The 20,268-nt window shown below is 35.2% G+C and overlaps 1 protein-coding gene across 3 annotated transcripts in view; it reads right to left on the reverse strand.

Moving 5' to 3' along the window:
- The window catches only part of LOC136104483 (adhesion G protein-coupled receptor A3-like), a 274,176-nt gene that overhangs the window by 49,919 nt on the left and 203,989 nt on the right, over positions 1–20,268 (reverse strand). For all 3 annotated transcript variants that reach the window (XM_065843492.2, XM_071812031.1, XM_071812032.1), the window contains 2 exons: positions 2,172–2,379; positions 1,026–1,234 (listed from right to left, as the gene is read on the reverse strand). In XM_065843492.2, coding sequence (XP_065699564.1) covers positions 1,026–1,234; positions 2,172–2,379 — 417 coding nt within the window. The remainder of the gene's footprint in view (positions 1–1,025; positions 1,235–2,171; positions 2,380–20,268) is intronic.

A 20,268-nucleotide genomic window follows, 5' to 3' on the forward strand; every position in this document is an offset into this window, starting at 1 on the left:
GCTCCATCTGACAGCAGCAGATTGGTATTCTCTGCACACGTCCTCACAATTCCTGTCGCCTATGTTTGCTGTCCCTTACACATACACACATTATTTACTCAACTATAAATGTTTCTATAATGTACACAAACAGCATCTACAGTGCAATCATGTACCAGCATTCAGGATCAATCAGGTATTAATAGTACACATCTGGTTAATCTTTTTACAACTGGTTTATAAGAAATATTTTTAATGGTGCGAACATTTTCTCACCTATATATATTAAAAACCTCTAATTTTTTGTTTGCTTTCCTTTGTTCTCAGAATAATAACAGGTCATTACTGCATGCATAATATTTTTGTTTTCACAATGCTAACTTTCTTTTAAGCAGGATAGTGAAATAACTGCAATGGGAACTGTAAGTCTGACTGAGAACAGACCAAAGCAGGCTGATGTGTTAGCACTGCACAGAAATGTATTTCTTCACGAACAGCAATTTCATAAGAAGGCTGTCAGCACTGGTATACAAGCTAAAACTCCTACAGGATCAACAAGGACAGCACTGTCTTTACTTAAAAAAGCAGAAGATGTTATTCCTCTCCATTTATTAAATGATTCAACATTGCGGTATGCCTGCAACTAATTAGTATGATCAACACAGTGCAGGACAGGAACAAAAGCAGACCAGCCTCTGAGATGTGCTGATGTAAAAAGCACACAGGGCTATACATTTTTAAACCCTGTCCTATAATTTATAACCATTACATACTAATCGTTCCTTGATGGAACTTTCATTTGTAAGACTGAATTTAATGTCATTGCTGATTAGGCCTGTCTCTGGATATTAAAACTGACCACCAGGTTTATTCACTTACTAGTAGTTAAATAACTTACTTTCTTTAAGACTGTCTTATACTAAACATTATAGAAAACAGAAGGTCAGTTACTGACAAGTAAGAATGCACATAAGAAGAACATATATGTATGGCAAAAGAGACACAGAGAGAGAAATATAGGTATATTTGCTAAGTCATATACTTACCATTAGCACTGCAAAGTTACTGAAGTGTGTACTCTGAATAGTGGTAATATTGCCTGCAGAACTAATTATGTGGCACCCTTCTCCCCACCAGCCTCCATGTCCATCTAGAAGGTCAAAATCCCAGAAGGCTGCAATGGGGTCTGTACCCTGTGCAAAGTGCCTTAGCCCTATAGTAAGAGGGCTGGTGAGGTTTCCAAAACTGCACCCATCTGCAAAAGCAATAAACTGAATCAGAGACATGGAGTGGAAAATGCTTATTGATGAATGCTGTGTGAAGAGATCAGATATGCTAAACTGTAGGGAAAAAAGCAAGAGACACGTACTCTTAATGGCCAAAATCAAAGGTAGAACTCACATTCAAAAAGTTTTCCATAGTATAAATAAATCTGGAGATTTCAGTCCCATAATGTGTCCAAATGATCTAATCATCCTTCACAAAGTAGAATTTTTTTTTTGTTTTAGGTTCTTCAGTTATTACCAGTGTTACACCGTTTCCCATGTAACTGCAGAAATGGCTCAGTTTCATGGTATGATTAATACCTGAGATAATTCTGCACTTCGAAAGTCACATTTAAACATCTTAAAAATGTTAATAGAAATGAGAGCACTATTCAGTATCAAATAAAATTAGTAAAATTGCCTGGCTGAATAATTAATCACAATAATGACTCACTAGCACATACAATACATCACATTTAGACAAAAGCCCTTAACAACATCTGTTCTACCTCTATCGTATCAGAAAGTATACTGGCGAGTATCGATATATGCAACAGGGCACTACTCCCACCCTAAAAGCCTTATTCTTATCAGTCTCTAGGATGTTAACACTGCTATTTTCATTGTAAAGAGTAAAACAAGGTTCTCTCTTACAGCACTGTGCTTTAAGAAATAAGCATCTGTAACAACAGTGTCAACAAACAATAGTCCAAAATTTGCATTCTAGTCATACAGCAAGTGCATTTCTTTATTTGCAGGATAATTTGAATAAAATTATGCAGACAGGAACAATCGCAAACATTTGTACTAAAGAAAGAGACTGTTTTCAGCCTCTCAGCATACTGTATAATCTACCCCCTATTCTCTGCATAATCAAGTATACTGTAGCTTTTAGATTAAAGGAAATAATGCATAACAACTCCTCACCTATTTTTGCAAAAACAGCTGGAGTGGCAACCGTCCTACGTTTCCCATCATCTGCCAGATTTGATGAGTTTCCTGTGCTAGGAAAGAGTTTTCCATTCCGAAAGACAATGAACTGTAGCTTGCAAGTGGAGTTATCAACAGATTGCCAGGCTGAAGACTGAGAGAAGACAGACTGTGGCAAATGAACTGAAGCTACTGCTACAGCATTCTGTACAATGAGAAAAAAAAAGAAACATTTAAAATGCAAATCACAACAGGGTTGCTTTCATGATGTTTTAAACTCCTGTACAAGAAATGTGTGCTGCCTTCCTTTTCCAACAGACTGGAAGCAACCAAAGAAGCACGAGCTGTAACCATGGGAATAGGATTGGTACAGTGCATATTAAAAGGGAAAACGTTTTGATTGAATGTGAGAGTCTATATGGTCAAGCTCCCTGCTGCAGAGGTGAGAATGGTTCTTACCGTGCCTGCTAGAGGGTCCATCAACACTGCAGATCTGATTTAAAGAGACAACCTCTACCAGGTTTTCTCCTTCACTTAAAACAGAATCAGACAACTTACATTAAAACATTTATCCAAAAGGGTATTTAAAGAGCATAAAAATAATTTTATTAATACAAAAAATTACATCAGCAGAGAATTGCAAGTGCAGTAAACAACACATTTTATGAATATGTTTTTCTTGCTTCATATAAGGAAAATCAGTTAACTAACTGGTTTAGTAATGCAGGATTAGAAAATATAATGGGCAATAATGTAACAGAAGAAAACAAGACAGCACTAGCAGAAAATGAATGAAGACTGTCAGATCATTATAATGGCTTTTGAGTTGTGATTGTGTTATACACCGTTTTACAAGCAGATAATTCCCTTACAGCAGAGCTATAAAATACAGCAAACATTATGTTCTGAGGACTTCACTCATCAAGCATTTTTTTCCTGACAAAGTAGCAAACTAATCATTAAAGATGGAGATATTTACATGAAAAAACAAATGATGAGCAATGGGAAAATAAACAGGGAGTCTGTCCTAAGCCTTGAAGTGAAAAGTGTATGTATTTAAAAACAAACAAACTACAAAATGCTCTAATTTGCATTTTCCCCAAGGGCAAAGTATAGCTTCTGTGCACATAATTTACATAGATTATCACACAGTTTACTCATAGCACATGTGCGCTACCACTTTGAGAAGTAAAACAATAATCTTTACAACCACGTAAACAAACATGACATCAATATATATCCATGTGCTGGGAGAAATATACTTGTGAGAGATAAAAGGTACAACAGATATCTGCAAACTAAAATAAATATTAGAAGCATCTAGCAACCTCACAATAAATATGGGAGAAAAGCATGAGTAATCTGTGATGTCATCGGGATGCTTAAATAAACAGATAAAGGCTTCTGTACAATTTTCTCTTTTATTACCATGTGTATTTTGGAAAGGTTTAGGATTTTAAAAATAAAAGTGTCAAAAAATCCTTTTAAAAATAAGTATTCAATCTAGGTGATGCCGCTTATTAATAATACTCAGGAAAAACAGAACATATAGCAACAGGACATTTCTACATTAGATTTTAAAATTACTGTGAAGGCTTTAATTGGAATTAACTGAGCTAAACATCAAGCACTCTTCCTTAGATCGTTTCCACTGCCTAATTCACTAAAGCTGTCCATAATTTGCTTGATTTTATCTTTCTGAAAAAAGATATATTTTACTCTATATCCCAAAGTATCTGTATACGCTGAACCGCTGATGATCCCATTTTGGCCATAAAATTGTTATCAATAAGTATGCACAGAAATTTTAGAAGTTTCATTTGTCAAACCTCAGATCACTGTTGAGAACGTATCTGAAGATGTACAGAAGTGTAAAAGAAGTTACAGTGTGATTAACTTCATATTTATACTAGATTTGTATTATTATTCTGTGCAGGAAAAAGCAACAGCAATGACACATTAAATTACACTAATTACTTATTATACACAAAAAGAGAGAGCTAGAAGCATCTGATTCAGTTTATGCTAATGAAATCAACAGTTAAAGGCACTGGGATAAGCAACAATGTGCTATGACTTGACAAGAGCAGTCCCATTACACAAGCCAGAGAAAACAACAGGTTCAGCACGTTTTTGCTGAGAGAGGAAATTGTCTAATTCATTGTGGTTCTCCAATTTCTTCTCCATTGTGACTCACTGATACCAATGGGGAAAAGCAAGTGTGGGGACAGAGCCTGGCTGTGAGACTGGGGAGGTGCGGAGAAGAGGCTGCACACATCTGGAGCACAGAGAGCTCACCCGCAGCTCTGATGACAGGTTGCATAGCTGAGGAAAGACCACGGTGATGTCCATCCCTCACCTGCTCACTATCGCCCTGTTTCTGCCCACGCAGAGACCCTTTAACCATGTAGCATAAGAGAAAGGAACTCGATCCTGGTGCCCAGGTCTTAAACACAGACTACAGCTTTGCCTCACAGGGGCAAAGTCAAACGGAGAGAAGCAAAGCTGTACACAGCCTACACAGGGATTTAGTGTGGACTGGTTGTACGCCTTGGGCTGAATGAATAAATCGCACACATGAAGCAACATCAAAGCACTTACATGACAGAAAAACACGTTTACAGAAATCTATTTCCTCATTAGACTTCAGGAGAGTGCTTTTCCCTATTTGGCTCCTCAAAATGTACCAAGAATATGAATACCCATAATATCAACTATTTAATATTATTTGCTAAATAATGCCTACAGTCACTTCCTGGGATACAATTTAATTGTGAATACTGCCCTATGTATACCTGTTATTTCAAATAATTGCTTCTGAATGCAGGCAGTCTGGTAGACCAAAGGGACAGGGTGTTTCCGGAAAGGATACATGTACATGTAAAGTCAAAATACTCGCTGCAAAACAAATGTTTACTTTACATAGAAATTCCTCAAAATTAAACTTGAAACTGTCTGCTACAGCAAGATGCCTGCCAACAAGCTCCTGTGCTAGGATATTAATGAAAAATGCACACATTGAGAGTGCCCACACATTCACAATGCTGTTTAAAAACATGAGTAAATATTTGTGAACAATTTTTACATCTAAGATATGTGAGAATCTTCTTTTGAATAGCATTAGTCATTATTCACAGGAGAGGGATGATCTGAGCACTCAGGCAATCCCTGTTACTGTGGTTGGAGCCTGCCTGGAGGCTCAGTCTTGGATTCTACTAATTTTATGTATGGTGATGAATAAGTCACTTCTCTGCTCTTGCCTCAGTTTCCCTCTCATTTAGTGAAATAAAAATTATGGTAATTCTTCTGCTCTGTAAGGTCTCGAAAATCCAGAGATGAAACACAACATGGCAACAGACTATTACTAAGCCAAACAACAGTAGCACCAAATTTGGAGTGAATGACTGTGCTTCAAGTGTGTCATAATCCACATAAATCATCTTATTTAAAACAAAAAAAAAATGGGTACTATATGACCACATAAGAAGTAACATTTCCAAGTGTACTAGTGACAGCATCTCGGGAAGCTGCTCCACCTCTTAAAGGGGAGAAAGAGCACTAGAGACCACCACCAAGTGTCCTGCTGAGGAGCTGCAGCTTTGCAATGACACAGGTCAGCACCAGTATCGGATATTTTCCCTGGAAAATCTTAGAGTCTGCGTCAGCAATTTGCTAGTTAGGATTTAGACATTCTGTGCGCATTTTCAAAACAGAACGTCAATAATCCCTTCATGACTTCATTTCACTTTCAGTCGCATTAACTGGATTGGACTGACATTCATTAGAAAAAGGAAATCCTGAACATATTGTAGATTTTTCCAATGAATATTTTTTTCTGCTGGAAAAAGCCAGTATTTTAAAATGGAAGTTATCTACAAAGATCTACCCATTTGTGCGATCTGCCCAAATATTACAAAATCTGCTGTGTGAGCTGCAGCCAGAGAAAGGGGGCTTATCAGCTCTGAATAAGCTCTGAGAATTTTTTGGGAGGGCTCCTAGGACTCCTGCCTTCCAAGATTTCTTGGAAGCCAGGAAACTTTCCAAAAACCCAAATGAAAGGTTATTTTGAACACTCTGAATCATATTTTGGAAACTACAGCTTTGTAAGTACTTGTTTCATTTTTTGTTTCCGTTTCAGAGCTAATTTTTTTGTGTGTGGAATTTTTCAAAATATCTCAGGACAAGAAACAGCACAAATAAATCCAACTGTACCCCAAAAGTTTTACATTTGAATGGAAAACCTAATTCTAAAGAAGAAATGGTCCTCAGGATATTCAGAGCTACAAACTCTTGACATTTTTGCAGCTCATGCGTGTGTGACCCTTATTAAAAATGTTTTAAGGGAAAATGAAATATTTAAAGTGAAGCTTTTTCTCCAGGCATTTTTATTCTGGTCAGCAGTCCATTCCATATAATCAATGCTAGCATTTACAAGGAGTTTTTAAGTGTTTAGGGAGGACAGACTCTTGCCTTAGGTGCCTGTCTGATATGGTGGCCCTTCTACTTTCTCATTTCTTTAAAGAGACCTGCTTCCATTTTCAACATTCCTTCCCCATTATCTTGTTCTACTTGTCTAAAACTTAGCATAGTATTGAGAGACCACATCCATTATCAAAAAATCATTATCAAGGAAGATACTTCATAACTACTGTGAAATGACATAAATCAAATTATTTTCATTTGGTCTTCCTTGCATTTGCCTTGATACTAGATTGACTTTGAATTCAAGCACATTATTCTGTTTGAGATAAAATATATTTCATAGGATAGCCTCCAATTTTGAGTTCTCAGAACAGTAATAAGGTACATTTTTCCAGTTGGAAATTTCCTTAACTTAAAAACCAGCACCTTAATAAGAGGTCAGAAGAAAACTGGATGGGAAAAAAAAAGGAGTAAATGAAATAACTTGAATGTCTGGCAGCAAACTGGAAAAGCAGCTTCACTTCTTCCAGATTTTAAAGAATCTGATGAGGTGTTTCATAGATTCAGACACAAGACGCTATATATTATCTTATTAAAGATCCAGGGTGATACCAAAATGGGCATAAGCTACATAAAGTTACAGCAGCAGAAAACAAAAGGTAACAAATAAAGTCTACAGTTAATAGCCTATATTACTAAATATGGACTAACTGAATTGACAGTGTGGTTATAATAATAAAATCAAGCAAATAATTTTTTTATACATATATGGTGGATTTTATTTAGTCCCTCAAACAAGACAGCAGCTCCTTAGGAGCAACTGAAGATTTTAGTTCCCAGTTTATGCTAAAAGTTTGACAGTTAACAAAAAACTGCAAAATTTTTGTGGTTGTTGTTATTGTTTTCAGCTGTCTCGGTAGATATTTCAATAACACTCCATTGGAATTAACTCAGCACATGATATATAAGATAAGGACAGGCATTTGGCCCAGTACTGTGAGGCTTTAGGTAGACTGTACATGAGTACTGAGCTCTTTTTCTGGTATGAAAAGTATCAACAAAAAGAACCCTAAAATATGGTTATACAAGACATATACTCAATGACAAACAATTTGACAGGTCCTAAAAGAGACAGGATTGATTTTTATCTTTTTTTTTTTAAATGGGAAGATACCAAGCAAGAAAAGTTGGAGATCCCCAGCTGTGTTCACTGATCTACATAACCTTGCTGCTGATTTGCAACATTTTAAATACCCTTTTTAGACTGCTGTTGGAAAGGCTCACAGATGACTGGCAACTGAAAAACAAAATTTATGTAAATTCCTAGAGAGCACTAAAGAGATACTTCAAAAAAATGGACGAAAAAATCACCTGCCTACTAAAATGAAATTACTAAACACGCTAGGGTTATTCTGTGATAAAGTCACTATGTAGTAATGTTGCAGTCTACATCCATTTCAGTACCTGGAAACCTAAGTACAGAGTCCAAGATACCTTTGTTCTAGCCAGGCATAAATGCTGCTCTAATGCAGAGTGAAAATGTAGCCTCTACAAGAAATATAGGCAAATTGTATGAAAAGGTACAAAACCATCTTAATGTATGTTTAAAGCTCTCATTAATTAATAATAAAGGTTTTCTAGAGTCATGCTATAGAAATGTTAGATTTGGCAAACAGCATGGAAATTTTAGAAAAACTGGTAATATAAAATAATCTTGGAAAACCTCATTTTCAGCAACCCATTTGGAATAGAAAGTAAAAAAATAAATGTAGTCTCCGCATTAGGATTTTTTCTATTTCAAATTTGAAAACTTGGTAAGCTCAGGAAATTCACTGATAAAAGTTAACAGGACTTACAAGAATGGATTAGCAGATCAAAAAAAGACAATTAGCAGAATGAGAAAGCCTATGAAAAGGACAAAAACCAGTGATCAGTGAGCAAGTTTCAAGAAATGAATGGATACAGTGATAATAGCCAAAAACATTTTACATACATCAGTAAGTTCTTCAGGTCTATATTAAAAAAACTGCAAGAAAAGAAGTAGAGCTGCCATACGGAAAGAATCAGGAAGACAAAGCAAATGAAAAAAAATCAAGTGATACCTTTTTTATTTAACATCAATGAAAGTGTTGATGTTTACATGGAGACCATGTTAGAATCAATAATGAGAATGAGAACAGATTACCACAAATGTCAAAGCAAAATCCAATAAGAGCTGAATATTGTCATACAAATCTTTGAAAGAACTGACACATGAAATCAAAAGACAATTTTATTTTTTTCTTTTTGAGAAATCTACAGAGTTGGTCATAGAGAAATGATGACTGCTCTGTAAAATGATCTACAGTTAGGGTGAATAAGTGAACCAAGTTTGGTGTGTAGGTAATGGTATACACCTATGTACGAATGAACAACTTTATTGCAGAATTCATAACATGACTCAGCTGCTACTGCTGTATCGGTCTGCTTCTGTGTCCAAAGACAGGCTGCTTTGAATGAGTTCAAAAGATGTGGCTGGTAAATTGCTTGAAAATGCGGTGTCCGTTAGGCTCTTCTATATGGACCACTATGTCATAGTTTCTGTGTTCCAGTGTGATGCAACGAAGTTGCTTCTGAATGAATGCATTATTCATCCAAACCATAGGTCAGCATTTAGGACTTCATTATTAATGCACCCTTGAAAATACAGTCAGAAAATGTAAACCTTTTTTTTTTTCTAAGAAAACAAAAATGTGTGGAACTCTACAAGCAACAACTGACCAGTATCATGAGGAAAAAGAAAAAAAAAAAAAACCACAAAACAAAGAAAAAGATAACACAAAGGGAAAAAGGTATTAATTGAGACTCAAGTGACTCACATCTGCAATAAAGGAACACTGGGCATGGAAATGATACTATGATGTTTTTGAGAAACAAAATAATTCTGCACACATGTAAGAGCTGCAGACAGTTTGCAAACTTTAAAACTGAGCCAGTTACTTAATGTAGATACCTATTTTAGAAATCTTAAAATAGGCATATAAAAATAGAATAATTAAATAAAATTGCACACAATAGTAAAAAACAAAGACATAGGCATACCTATCTTCCTACTAGTCATCTTTAAAATTGAAGAGATATTTACCACTTAAGTTACAAGAGCTTAGCTGCCTATACTGCATGATGGTCACGACAGCAAAATCCATTAACTACTGACACTCAGAGGAACATTCCTAATACACGATCACATAGAAATGGAATCACCCCAATCACTACACTACCATTCCTAAACAAGAATCCCAGATTTACTCTACCTGAAAGAGAACATAAAATGAAGATATCCTTCATTTTGGATAGCATCAGTAGTAGCACTAAGTGGGTAACCTTGTGGCTCTGAAGAGAAGAGAAAATCCTTTCTTCGCACTCTTTCATCAGGTAAGCAATCTCTCATACACTCAGGCTGCAGCTATAGATAGGGCCATAATACATAACTCCGATACTGTGATGACCTCAGAGAAAGCCTTTGAAGCACCTGTTGAAACAGGTGATTCTGCAAAAGCCTCAGAAAACACAATGAATCTGCAGACAACCTCAAACGTTATTGGTCCAGTACATACAATGTAAGAAGAAGGATTAGGAACCACATTTGTAAATGACTTACTGCTGATAATTTGCTGGTATACTTTTTGTGCATTCCAAAATTCAACATCACCAACCTCATTTTAAAATTTCCAAGTTCTCACATTTTATGGTAATGCATCTTTTGCACACTACAGCTTCATTTTTGAAAAGGCTGGCTTCTGGCAGTGTGCTCTACAGGAAGACTCACGCTCTTAGGAGTTTGGTTCACTGGGCCCCTCAGGGGATGCATTAGCTCCTAGAAATACTGTCTTTTCCTCTGAGCAGCCTGGAATGAAGGAGTATTTTTCCTCTTTATTTAGAAGCTCAGTTCATCTTCAGGCATTAAATATGTGAGATCTTTCTGGAAAGATGATAAACGTATTTGATTTTATTATTACATTGATGAGCCTGCAGTTTTAATTGTTGCAGATGTACTTAGAGGATGGAATGGGCATATGCTAAATTGTTAGAGTTTTTAAATAGAAAGTCACAATAAATAATCTTGTGAGCCGTCTAGGTGGAACATTCAGCTACATAATTACAAAGCTATCAACATGGATCTTTGGAAGGGCATAATAATTATACAGAATACCTAACTAACCAAATACCTTTTACAGCTCATTGACCTCCGAATTCAATTATACATAAGCAGTATCAGTTTAGAAGAAGGAATCACATGAATTCTAGCTTCAGTATACCAGCATATATGAGGTTTTTTGCCATGACCGCTTTTAATCTATTTTTTGAACAAGATGAATTGTGCTGATGTAGACCTCGTAACAGTCTTACTTTCTGCATGGTCCACAGCTTAGTAATTATCATACGTAAGAAACTATTAGGAATAAGAAGAAAGAGACTACTCAGACATAAAGTGTTAACACAGATTGTTCTTCAACAAAGTTGAAGAAACACAATTTGATTAAAAGAAGGGATACTAAGCGGCTTACACGTGTAAGAACAACCACTCTGCACTAAACAAAATTCACATGCATTTTAATGGAGTGCAGTACATACCATTATGGATTTTATAATTTTTCTAAGGTCTTAGATAATTTGTGTATATCCATGTATTGAATATAAGTACACAGTGATGCAATCATTAGGTAATACTGTAATTCAAAATGACTGAATATTGCAACTACTGAATCATAGTAGATGATAGGATTTCCAATTTCAGTGATGTGGTATTCATACTTAGTTAAGCTAGATAAATATAAAGTTCATTTAGCAGCGTAAGTGGGAATGTAGTGAAAAAGATTGAGAAATTTTTGATAAACTATTTTGATATGATTTTCCTGAGGCAAACTGAGCTTCTACGTTGCATATAATGTACAGTAGTCCGAATAGTGTTTTTCTGGTGCTGCATTTTCATAAAGATGACTGCAATGAAATGCTGACATTGCCGCTTGATGACTACTGAAACATTGCTCATGTCTGATAATGGAGGAACACTGAAACTGCTGAAAATAATTTTAGCAATTTGTGTCTTTTAGGAAGTGAATTTAAAAGTTCCACACCATGAAATGATTCAATATTCTGCAGATTTTGAATTATTTGGATATTATCCTCAGGAACGATCTCTATTGCCTGTAGCCATTCAACAATTCAGACCCAGCACTACTCTTACAAGCCCTAACTTGGGCAAGGTGTACATTTCTAGAAGCAGATGCAAGATCACTGCATTCCTTTGCTTTGCTATATAGAGACAACTGAGTATTTGAAGAAGAGAAATGGTAAGATTACCTTTTCTTTAATTCATGCATGCACAGCCACACTTTTCTTCACTCTCTTACAAGATAAAACTTCACTGTCCTCATTATAGTCAGGAAAGTACACTTCCTCAAGAGGAGCAAGTATGGTTTCTTCCCTCCTTCTGTTCCCAAACTCAGTCTTCCATTTTGAAAAAATGATATATTTTAGAGTCCAACTGGCCAAAACAATCTTCTTCCTTAATTTCAGTCACTCAGTTGATTTATTAGCTTCTACAGTACAGTCAGGAAGTATGTGTTGTAAGAAGAAACGTAAAAAAAGTGAGTAAAGTGAATACAGTTACACTGCCAAAAGAGAGGTTCTGAGTCACAGAGGTGTCTTCACATTTGAATGAAAGTACCTAAGGTTCCCAGACCCTTGAGTTGCATGGTTATAATGCAGATGTATACCAATGATGGCAAGTGACATTTTAAGAGACTTCTTATTATTGAGATGTTAAGTATGAAGGAGAAGACACACATTTCACTACTGCTGGTGCCTGTAGTTGTCAGTAGCTGCTGCTCCCCAAAATCACATACCCTGCTCTGTAAGTCTCGTATACATCTTCAGGATTCTGATGCATGCAGTGTGGACACCAAGAACAAGATATTGAGCTGAGTATGACAATGAAATAGTAAAGTCAGAATTTAATCTTTAAAGTTCAGTTCTGGCCAAATGCTATGCCGAACACCTAGTTAAAGTACACCAAACATAGGTTTGGTGCATGAGTTTGTGTGTGAAATAAGAGACCACAGATATTAAAGTCACGGGATTTATACATGGCTACATTTACATGAGCTAATTATGAACACTAGTGGGTACAAATTTGTGCCGCAGTGGTGATGTGAGCTTTTGTTTCTCTCTTACTTTCTTGACAATTGAACAGAAAATGAATGGAGGAAAGGAGGCCACCTGGAAAGAAAGTTGCCATTTTGTTAAGAGTAGTACCCTCTTCCAAGCCATTCTGGATTTTGGTTATATATAGAAAATGCGTATTGTCTGAGTAATAGTATATTCCTCCATTCCTTTTTTTAAAGAAACAATATAAGTTGTTCTTTTTGCAAGTAATACATTTGCAGATAGGTTTTCCCCAACCATCTAAATTAGAGTCATGAGGAAGCTTTGAAAATAAAACATTGTGGGAAGCATACTTAAGTAGGTTATATGTATACTTCATGTGAAAATCTGTGGCATTGGTTACTTGGTTCAGCAAGAAAGCATTCACAGTCAAACAAAACACTTCTACCTCCAGCTGAATCACATGTACTCTCATTGTCCTCATTACAGATTACTAGTTTATCTGGACAGACTCCTTAGCCCAGAATGCATCTGTTCAAACAAGCACTTAGGGACAATCTATCTTGATTCCTTCTACTAAGTTTTTCTAACGGATTTGTGAAAGCCTCATGTGAACACCAAAATATATGCTAGCATTATCCACAGTAAAATCCAATAACAACTGCAATGAAAGCGAGGTCTGAGTGAACCTTCCATCAGACCATGTCTCCACCCATCCAGTGATCACTTCATACAGTCCTGTTAGTTGAAGAAGGTTGGAAGAAACCTAACTGTTATTTCTTAACATTTCACAGATGCTAAGAAACCACCTCGGCACATGTACTTATTTTTTTCTGTTACTGCAAAACCAGTAACTTGACATAGTCAATGTTGGGCATTTAATTTCTAAAAGGTGATTGAATTAAAATGTTAATCCTCCAGTCAAATCAAGTTTTGTAGCTCAGCTGCTACAAAACAGTGATGGTATTCTCCTGATTAAGATTTTAAAATACTAACATGCATTATCAGTTCTTGTCATTAGTCATCACTCTATGGAAACCTACAGCTCATATTGGCTGAAGATGGTTTTATATTTCTGGAGCAGTATGCACTCTATTGCTGCCACTCAAGTGTGCACCTTTGCGTTGAGATGCCAAAGAAGGTCACTTGAGACCTCTTACATAGTGCATGAATGCAACTGAGGTCTGAACTAATCCCAGGAGGAGGATCCTCTCATTCCCATTCAGTGATTTTTGAGAATGAAGATTCCTAATAGAATAGATTTCTAATATAATAGATTCCTTTAAATACTCAGAGAGGTGGTAACCTAGCTAAAGTTAGATAGGATGAAACTCATATAGTAATAAATTAAGTCTTCTTTCCCCTTTTCTTAGATCAAACAAAAGAAAATAACAGCAATCTTAGTTCTTCCAAACGCAAAACTGCTTTCAGTTTGTAATATACTACAAAAGCTGATGGGAAAAGCATAGCCTTTTCAATTTGCTCATAGCTTTTGAATTATAAGTTTTCAAGTATTAGTGCTGCAGGGCCTGTATACTGAAAAAGTAACAGCAACATGTTAATTAAAAATAGCAGTCTGTATGCCATGAAGTGTTCACTTCTTAAATCTTGTAAATTAGTTATATAAGCAGCAAATTTGCAATTTAATCAGTAGAAAATGAATTGTTTTACATTGTTATATGTAAGCATTTGCAACGGTTTGAATATTTTTGGTCTTTGCCTCTTGCTCTACTGGTTTTCTAATCTTTTTCAGTAAAGGTCAATTCTTCTGGCATCAGTATATTTAATGTGTTCACAAATTTGTACTAAAGGCTTTTATTCTAAAGGGCTTCATTTTATCAGTCAGACACATCAACAGTGTGTATAATTCGGACTTTCTCAAGGGCTTCCACTGCCAAATTTGACTGATTTTTTTTTTTTTCCCAAGTGTGTTATCATTCTTGCTGAATCACTTCCAGTCTCCTGTTAAACTGATATGACTTTATTTTAGGCAGTAGCAATGTCCATTTTCTATTATAAAAACTTAATATGTTCACCATTTCACTATCTTTTTCCTCTGGACTCCCCCGTTTTACTTTCTGTATCAAATAGGATGGGAGAACTTTGCTGAACCCTGCACATGCATTTCTGGACTCCTACTACTGCTACTACCAGATGCCAATATGAGTACCTGTGTGTATTAATTAATTATTTACGAGTGAGGATCTGAAAGAAAAGTGCTCAAGAAGGGAAAGGGAAAGAAAATCAATACAGAAAAAATTGAGTCTCTCATGCCAACTGAAGGACTAGCATCATGTACAAAATTAATAACTAACATCATTAGCTGAAAGGCATTGTAATTGGAAAAACTGGCAGAGTCCCAAATTGTCTATCTCAGCAACAAGAAAGAATTACGTTTTTTTATCATCAGGAATTCTGAGTCCTGGAAGCTCTATGTATCTACAGTGATATGAAAACATTGCTCCTGAGGGCACAGACTCCACTAAAAACTGTATTCATTTTTCTCCTACTATTTTTATAGCCAGTATGAGGGCCTAGAAAAAATGAGAAAAGACTAATTTAGCAAACTAATGAACAGGCTTTGATCCTACTTCTCCAACTGCATCTAGACTTACTGTGTTTTGTTTCTTTTATAACAGGACACATCACCTGAAAAGAATTAAGTGTACGTCACAACGTAAACAAAATGAAATAACATCAGTTAACATCTTCTTTTCTTCCATACATAAGCAGTAGCAAAAAATTGATTGGCCACTTTGTGTTCTTCTGCCATTTTAAATTTTGATATTTCCTCATTTCTTCAACAGATCTACATTAAAAATGCAGTGACAAACACACTAATAAGGAAAACAACCCATATTCACTAGTTATAAATATCTTAAGAGTCCAGCTCTTAATTTTATCACATATATGAGGCTCTCTGAGGGACACAGCAAAAACGTACTCTCTGTATAAGTCTGACATCCTCTAGCTTTTTAGATTTTTTTTTTATTGCCTCTGTTCAGAAGCAATAAGCCAAAAATGATGCAGTCTGCATGTCTGAACAACAGCATTTTCTTGCTTTGTAACCTTGATGTGGAGAATGCAAGATACTTTTACTTGCTAAGCCATGGTCTATTCAGCATCATTGTGTTAGCATTACTCACCAAGTGGAATTAAAAACTGCACTACAGTTACCATGACGACCAGCTGTCTCCTACATACAGCATCAGTTTGAATTTGTGCAGACCATTTCTAACAATGATTTAAGTCAACAAATTCAGTATTACCCTAAGCTAAAAATCTGGTTTAAGAACAAATAAATATTTTCGGTTTCATAATACTACTTAGCTCAATAGATTAATTCCAAGTATGACTTCAGAGATCTTCAGAGAGTTGCAGTGACTTTTCTCAGAAATTAAAGGTGAATGGTAACCTCCTAGTCACTATACAGTTGAGGATCACTGAAATTCTTGACCCAATGAATATGTGAGAATCAATAGCCAACAGAGCATTCTATTATAAGCAGTATTTTAAAATTCCTAGTCAATGACCTTAGTAAAACTGACTCAATATGATGGAAGAAAAACACTGTACTATTTTGACAGATTATTTTCATTTTGATTTTATGGCCTTCTTTAAACAGTGCTGCTAACAGAAGTAGCATATGATTTATTGTCCATTGCATATGGAGAGCAGAAGGTGTAATATTTATAGAAGTGTTTGTGGGGAAAAATGCATTAGAATATTTATTCAATCATTTTCTAAAATTTACATTTGAATGATGCTGTTGATTACCTTGTGTTTTATCCCTAACATCATCAGGGTATAGTCAATATATAGATTCTTATTAGAAAATGAAGTTATCCACATTCATCCAAAAGTATCAGCCAGCAATTCTCCATTAGGAAAATAATCTGAAACTCAGAATAGAATTTCTGAGCCAGGGAATTCTAAAATTAGTTCATTTTCTAGTAAACTTGCAGGTTTTTGCTTTGTTTTGGTTTTAATAATCAACGTAAATGCAAAGAGAAGGCCCAGTTGCTTTTGAAACAGCTGAGATATGAAAGAGAGAGGGAACAGGAGTATATAAAATTTTTATCATATTTACAATGTCTGTTGAAACATCATACAGTTGCATACTGGTCATCAGTATGAAGTAGCCACTTGGCAGTTTTCAGGTCCTTTGATCACCAAGCAAGCTTCCAGTAGACAGCAGTTTTGATAGTCTGATTGTTTTTACATAATCACATAATGGCAATGATGTCCAGGTCTGCTTGCAGAACAGTAGGATGAATTGTTATAAGGAGAAGGAAAACTAGAATGTCTGTAATGACATAAAAGCACATATCAATTTTGCATTTGTATATTGAGTGTTGGGAGAGAGGGAAAAATAAATGCTGAAAAAACGATGTTTAAGCTATTAAAAATGTAATGTATGGTCAAATTAAACGTAATAAAGTAATAACACTTTTTTAATGTAAGAAAATATACAAAATTCAAATATAGAAAACTTAAATAGAGCCTATATTTACTAAAGAAACTGCTAATGTTACACACTGAAGTATGTACATATTAATGGCACATCCTACACTCGCTCATTTTTCTGGAAGCAAATGCCAAAACTAAACATTACTGCAGATTTTCCTTTTGGTATATGACAGAGCACTTGGTGCATCACAGAACTTAAAAACATCAGAAAAGAAACTGGACAAATGAGTGTAATGCATCTAAAACACAAACATTCAGAGCCTATAAGGATTTTCATGCTATTATGAGTTTTACTCTGTGATTGAGAGTTATTGAATCCTAATGCTGAGGAAAATACATAATAATAAAAAGTTTTAGTTTGAAGATAATGTTTCCAGTTTTAAATAATTTCATTTATGTGGGAATGCTGGTCAGAGGACAAGGACATAAAAATAAGTATAATCATTCAATTGTACATAAAAGATGGACGAAGGAAGTAGCACAGAAATGCATTCAGTCCTAGATCACTGTAGACACATTTGTTATCAGTGACAGGCAATGTGAAATCAAGCGCAAACTGAAATCAAACCGTTCTTTAAGTTTACACTAAACAAAAGTGACAGGAACACTACATGCAAGAAAGAAAAATAAATGGATTTCTATATAACACTTCAATCTTCAACAATGGGAACACATAATGTTTATATGTGAAAACAGAAGAATTGAAGGCAGAAAAGAGGTAGAAAGCAAGAGAAGGAATAAAATATAACCTGGGGCTCCAAATTCACAAACCCAGACAGGAACACATTTTTTTTGCCAGCAAAAAGGCTGCACAGTCAAAGGTAAATGGCAATGGGGAAACAAAGATGATTGTTACTGGAATTAAACAGATCTGTAACAATCCATTAACTTCTAGATTGAGCTGCAATTTAATATCATAAAATAAAATACAAATTAAAAGTAAATCAAGATGACAATATAGGCAGATGTGAATCACTTTGCCCTGAGGCTGATTCTATACCCTTGTGTCAAAGATACCTTAATGGGGCTGAAGTAGCATTGCTAACAATTAATGGATGTATTCTTGTTACATTTCAAAAAAGTATTGATGGAGCCATTAAATAAAATTAAGATAATTATTTATTCCAAAATAAGGGGGAAGGTCTTTCAGGTATCAATTTAAAAAGCAGGAAGCAAAATAATTCAGTGTCACTATTATGTTCCTCTAAAAGGACTAACTAAAATTTTTGAATAAGCTTGCCAGATCCATACTTCTTGAGTACAGAAGATTTACGGGTGTGTCTGTATTAACATTTTAGTTTAGATTTGGAATACTGGTCTGATATCCAGATAATATTTTCATCCTATCACATTCATATCTGAATGCCAATTTCCAAGCAAATGTCCTGATGGCATCTCTATTGCCATGCTTTCACAAAGGACTCTCAGAGTGCACAATATATATATTCCATTTGGATGAAACACTCACAAAATATCTTTAAGATATATGCAGGATAGCATTTGAAAAATCCAGGATAAAAGCTGGAGCAAAACCCCAAAAGCAGCTTCACTTTCCTACTCCTGATTTAAATCTGCAAAAAGCAAGAAAAGTCTTCCATTTGCCCTGAATACATAGTTCATTAAGAAGGAAATAACACTAGTTTATTTGAATGATAAGGAGGGGAAAGCTAATGCTTGCAACACCAGTAGTTTTTCACTTGGTAGGGAAGTTCTAGATTTGATTCTGAGGCCCAGACAGACTAGAGCAGCCCTTGCTAACGCAAAAGCTGAAGTGACTTGTGATGGCCTCAGTTTTTGTCTTCACTCTACTCCCACTACTATTGTTATGGCAGTTTCAGCAAGCAGAGATTTGAATAACCCTCTTTTATCTACAGAAGCTGACATTTCCTTTCTGAATATAAACATTCTTACAGAAATAGATTGCTGTTTTCATTGCTGATCAACTATTCTGCTGTCAGTCTCTTAGTCCTTAAAAACACTAACCTTTTCAATGTTTTAAAGTATGTATTTATTTGGTTACATTTTAATGTAATCCTGAAATATATTTTCATGTGACTCAAGAGAATGACAATAATTTAGAAATGCACATTTTGAAAGAAGTAGTGATATCCGGCTAGTTCGTGGATTGAATCAAGGAATGGATGCAATTTTGATTTGTGTTTTCATTCACGCAGTGAAAATAAGATTTTCTGTTTTGCAGATAATAAAATATTTTTAAGACTTGTCTGGCTAGTGCAATTTAGCCAGTTCAAACTTTGTGTTTTAGGTGAGTACACAATGAACTGAGAGCTCCTGAGAGCAGTCCATAGTTATCTAAGGTGGAGAGAAGTGGACAGTAAAATTGACTCTGCAGGTAAGAATTGCTGTGTGTACTAATTTGAATATCTAAAGCAAAGCCTTTGCATTTATTATTTTTGTGCATTTCACTGATGGTTTAGAATTGAAAGTTATAAGGTACTCCAATGAGTTTTAAAAAGTGTCCAATGTTTGTTTGCTTTTTTCTTTTCTACTTTGCTTCTATATCTTTTTTCACTCATGATTATAAGAGCTGTCAGAATTTGTCTCCCTTTTCAAAAGCTTAATCAGTCTTTACAATCTAATAGTGTGCACGGTGTTCTTCTGCTACTTAACACACTAATATTTCTGTTGGTTATGGTTGACATAAAATCCCCACCATGAAGTAAAGCACTTGATTCAGTGCAGTCCAGAGATGCTTGCTCCTTAGTTTTCTATATTGTAGTGATGGTGTTCAGGCCTACAGAATGTAGAAATCAGTGTGCTTCTCATTAATTAATTAATATACTGAGTTATTTAATTATATTTATTGAAAAAGATTAGTCTTTCAACATTCTTAAGTACTTACATGAATAATATGATTGTATTTCTACTTAGATTGATTTCATAATCATATTTTATAAGTATATAGGTGCAATTTATACTAATAATTCCATGGTACTTATTATAATAACTTTGACAGCTGTAATAAACTTTATGCTTTCTTTTTGAGCAGTATTGCTTCCTTGGAAAAAATTCAATGAATAAAACAATTGGTTAT

Source organism: Patagioenas fasciata, chromosome 8, assembly GCF_037038585.1.
Source record: "Patagioenas fasciata isolate bPatFas1 chromosome 8, bPatFas1.hap1, whole genome shotgun sequence".
Taxonomy (NCBI): domain Eukaryota; kingdom Metazoa; phylum Chordata; class Aves; order Columbiformes; family Columbidae; genus Patagioenas; species Patagioenas fasciata.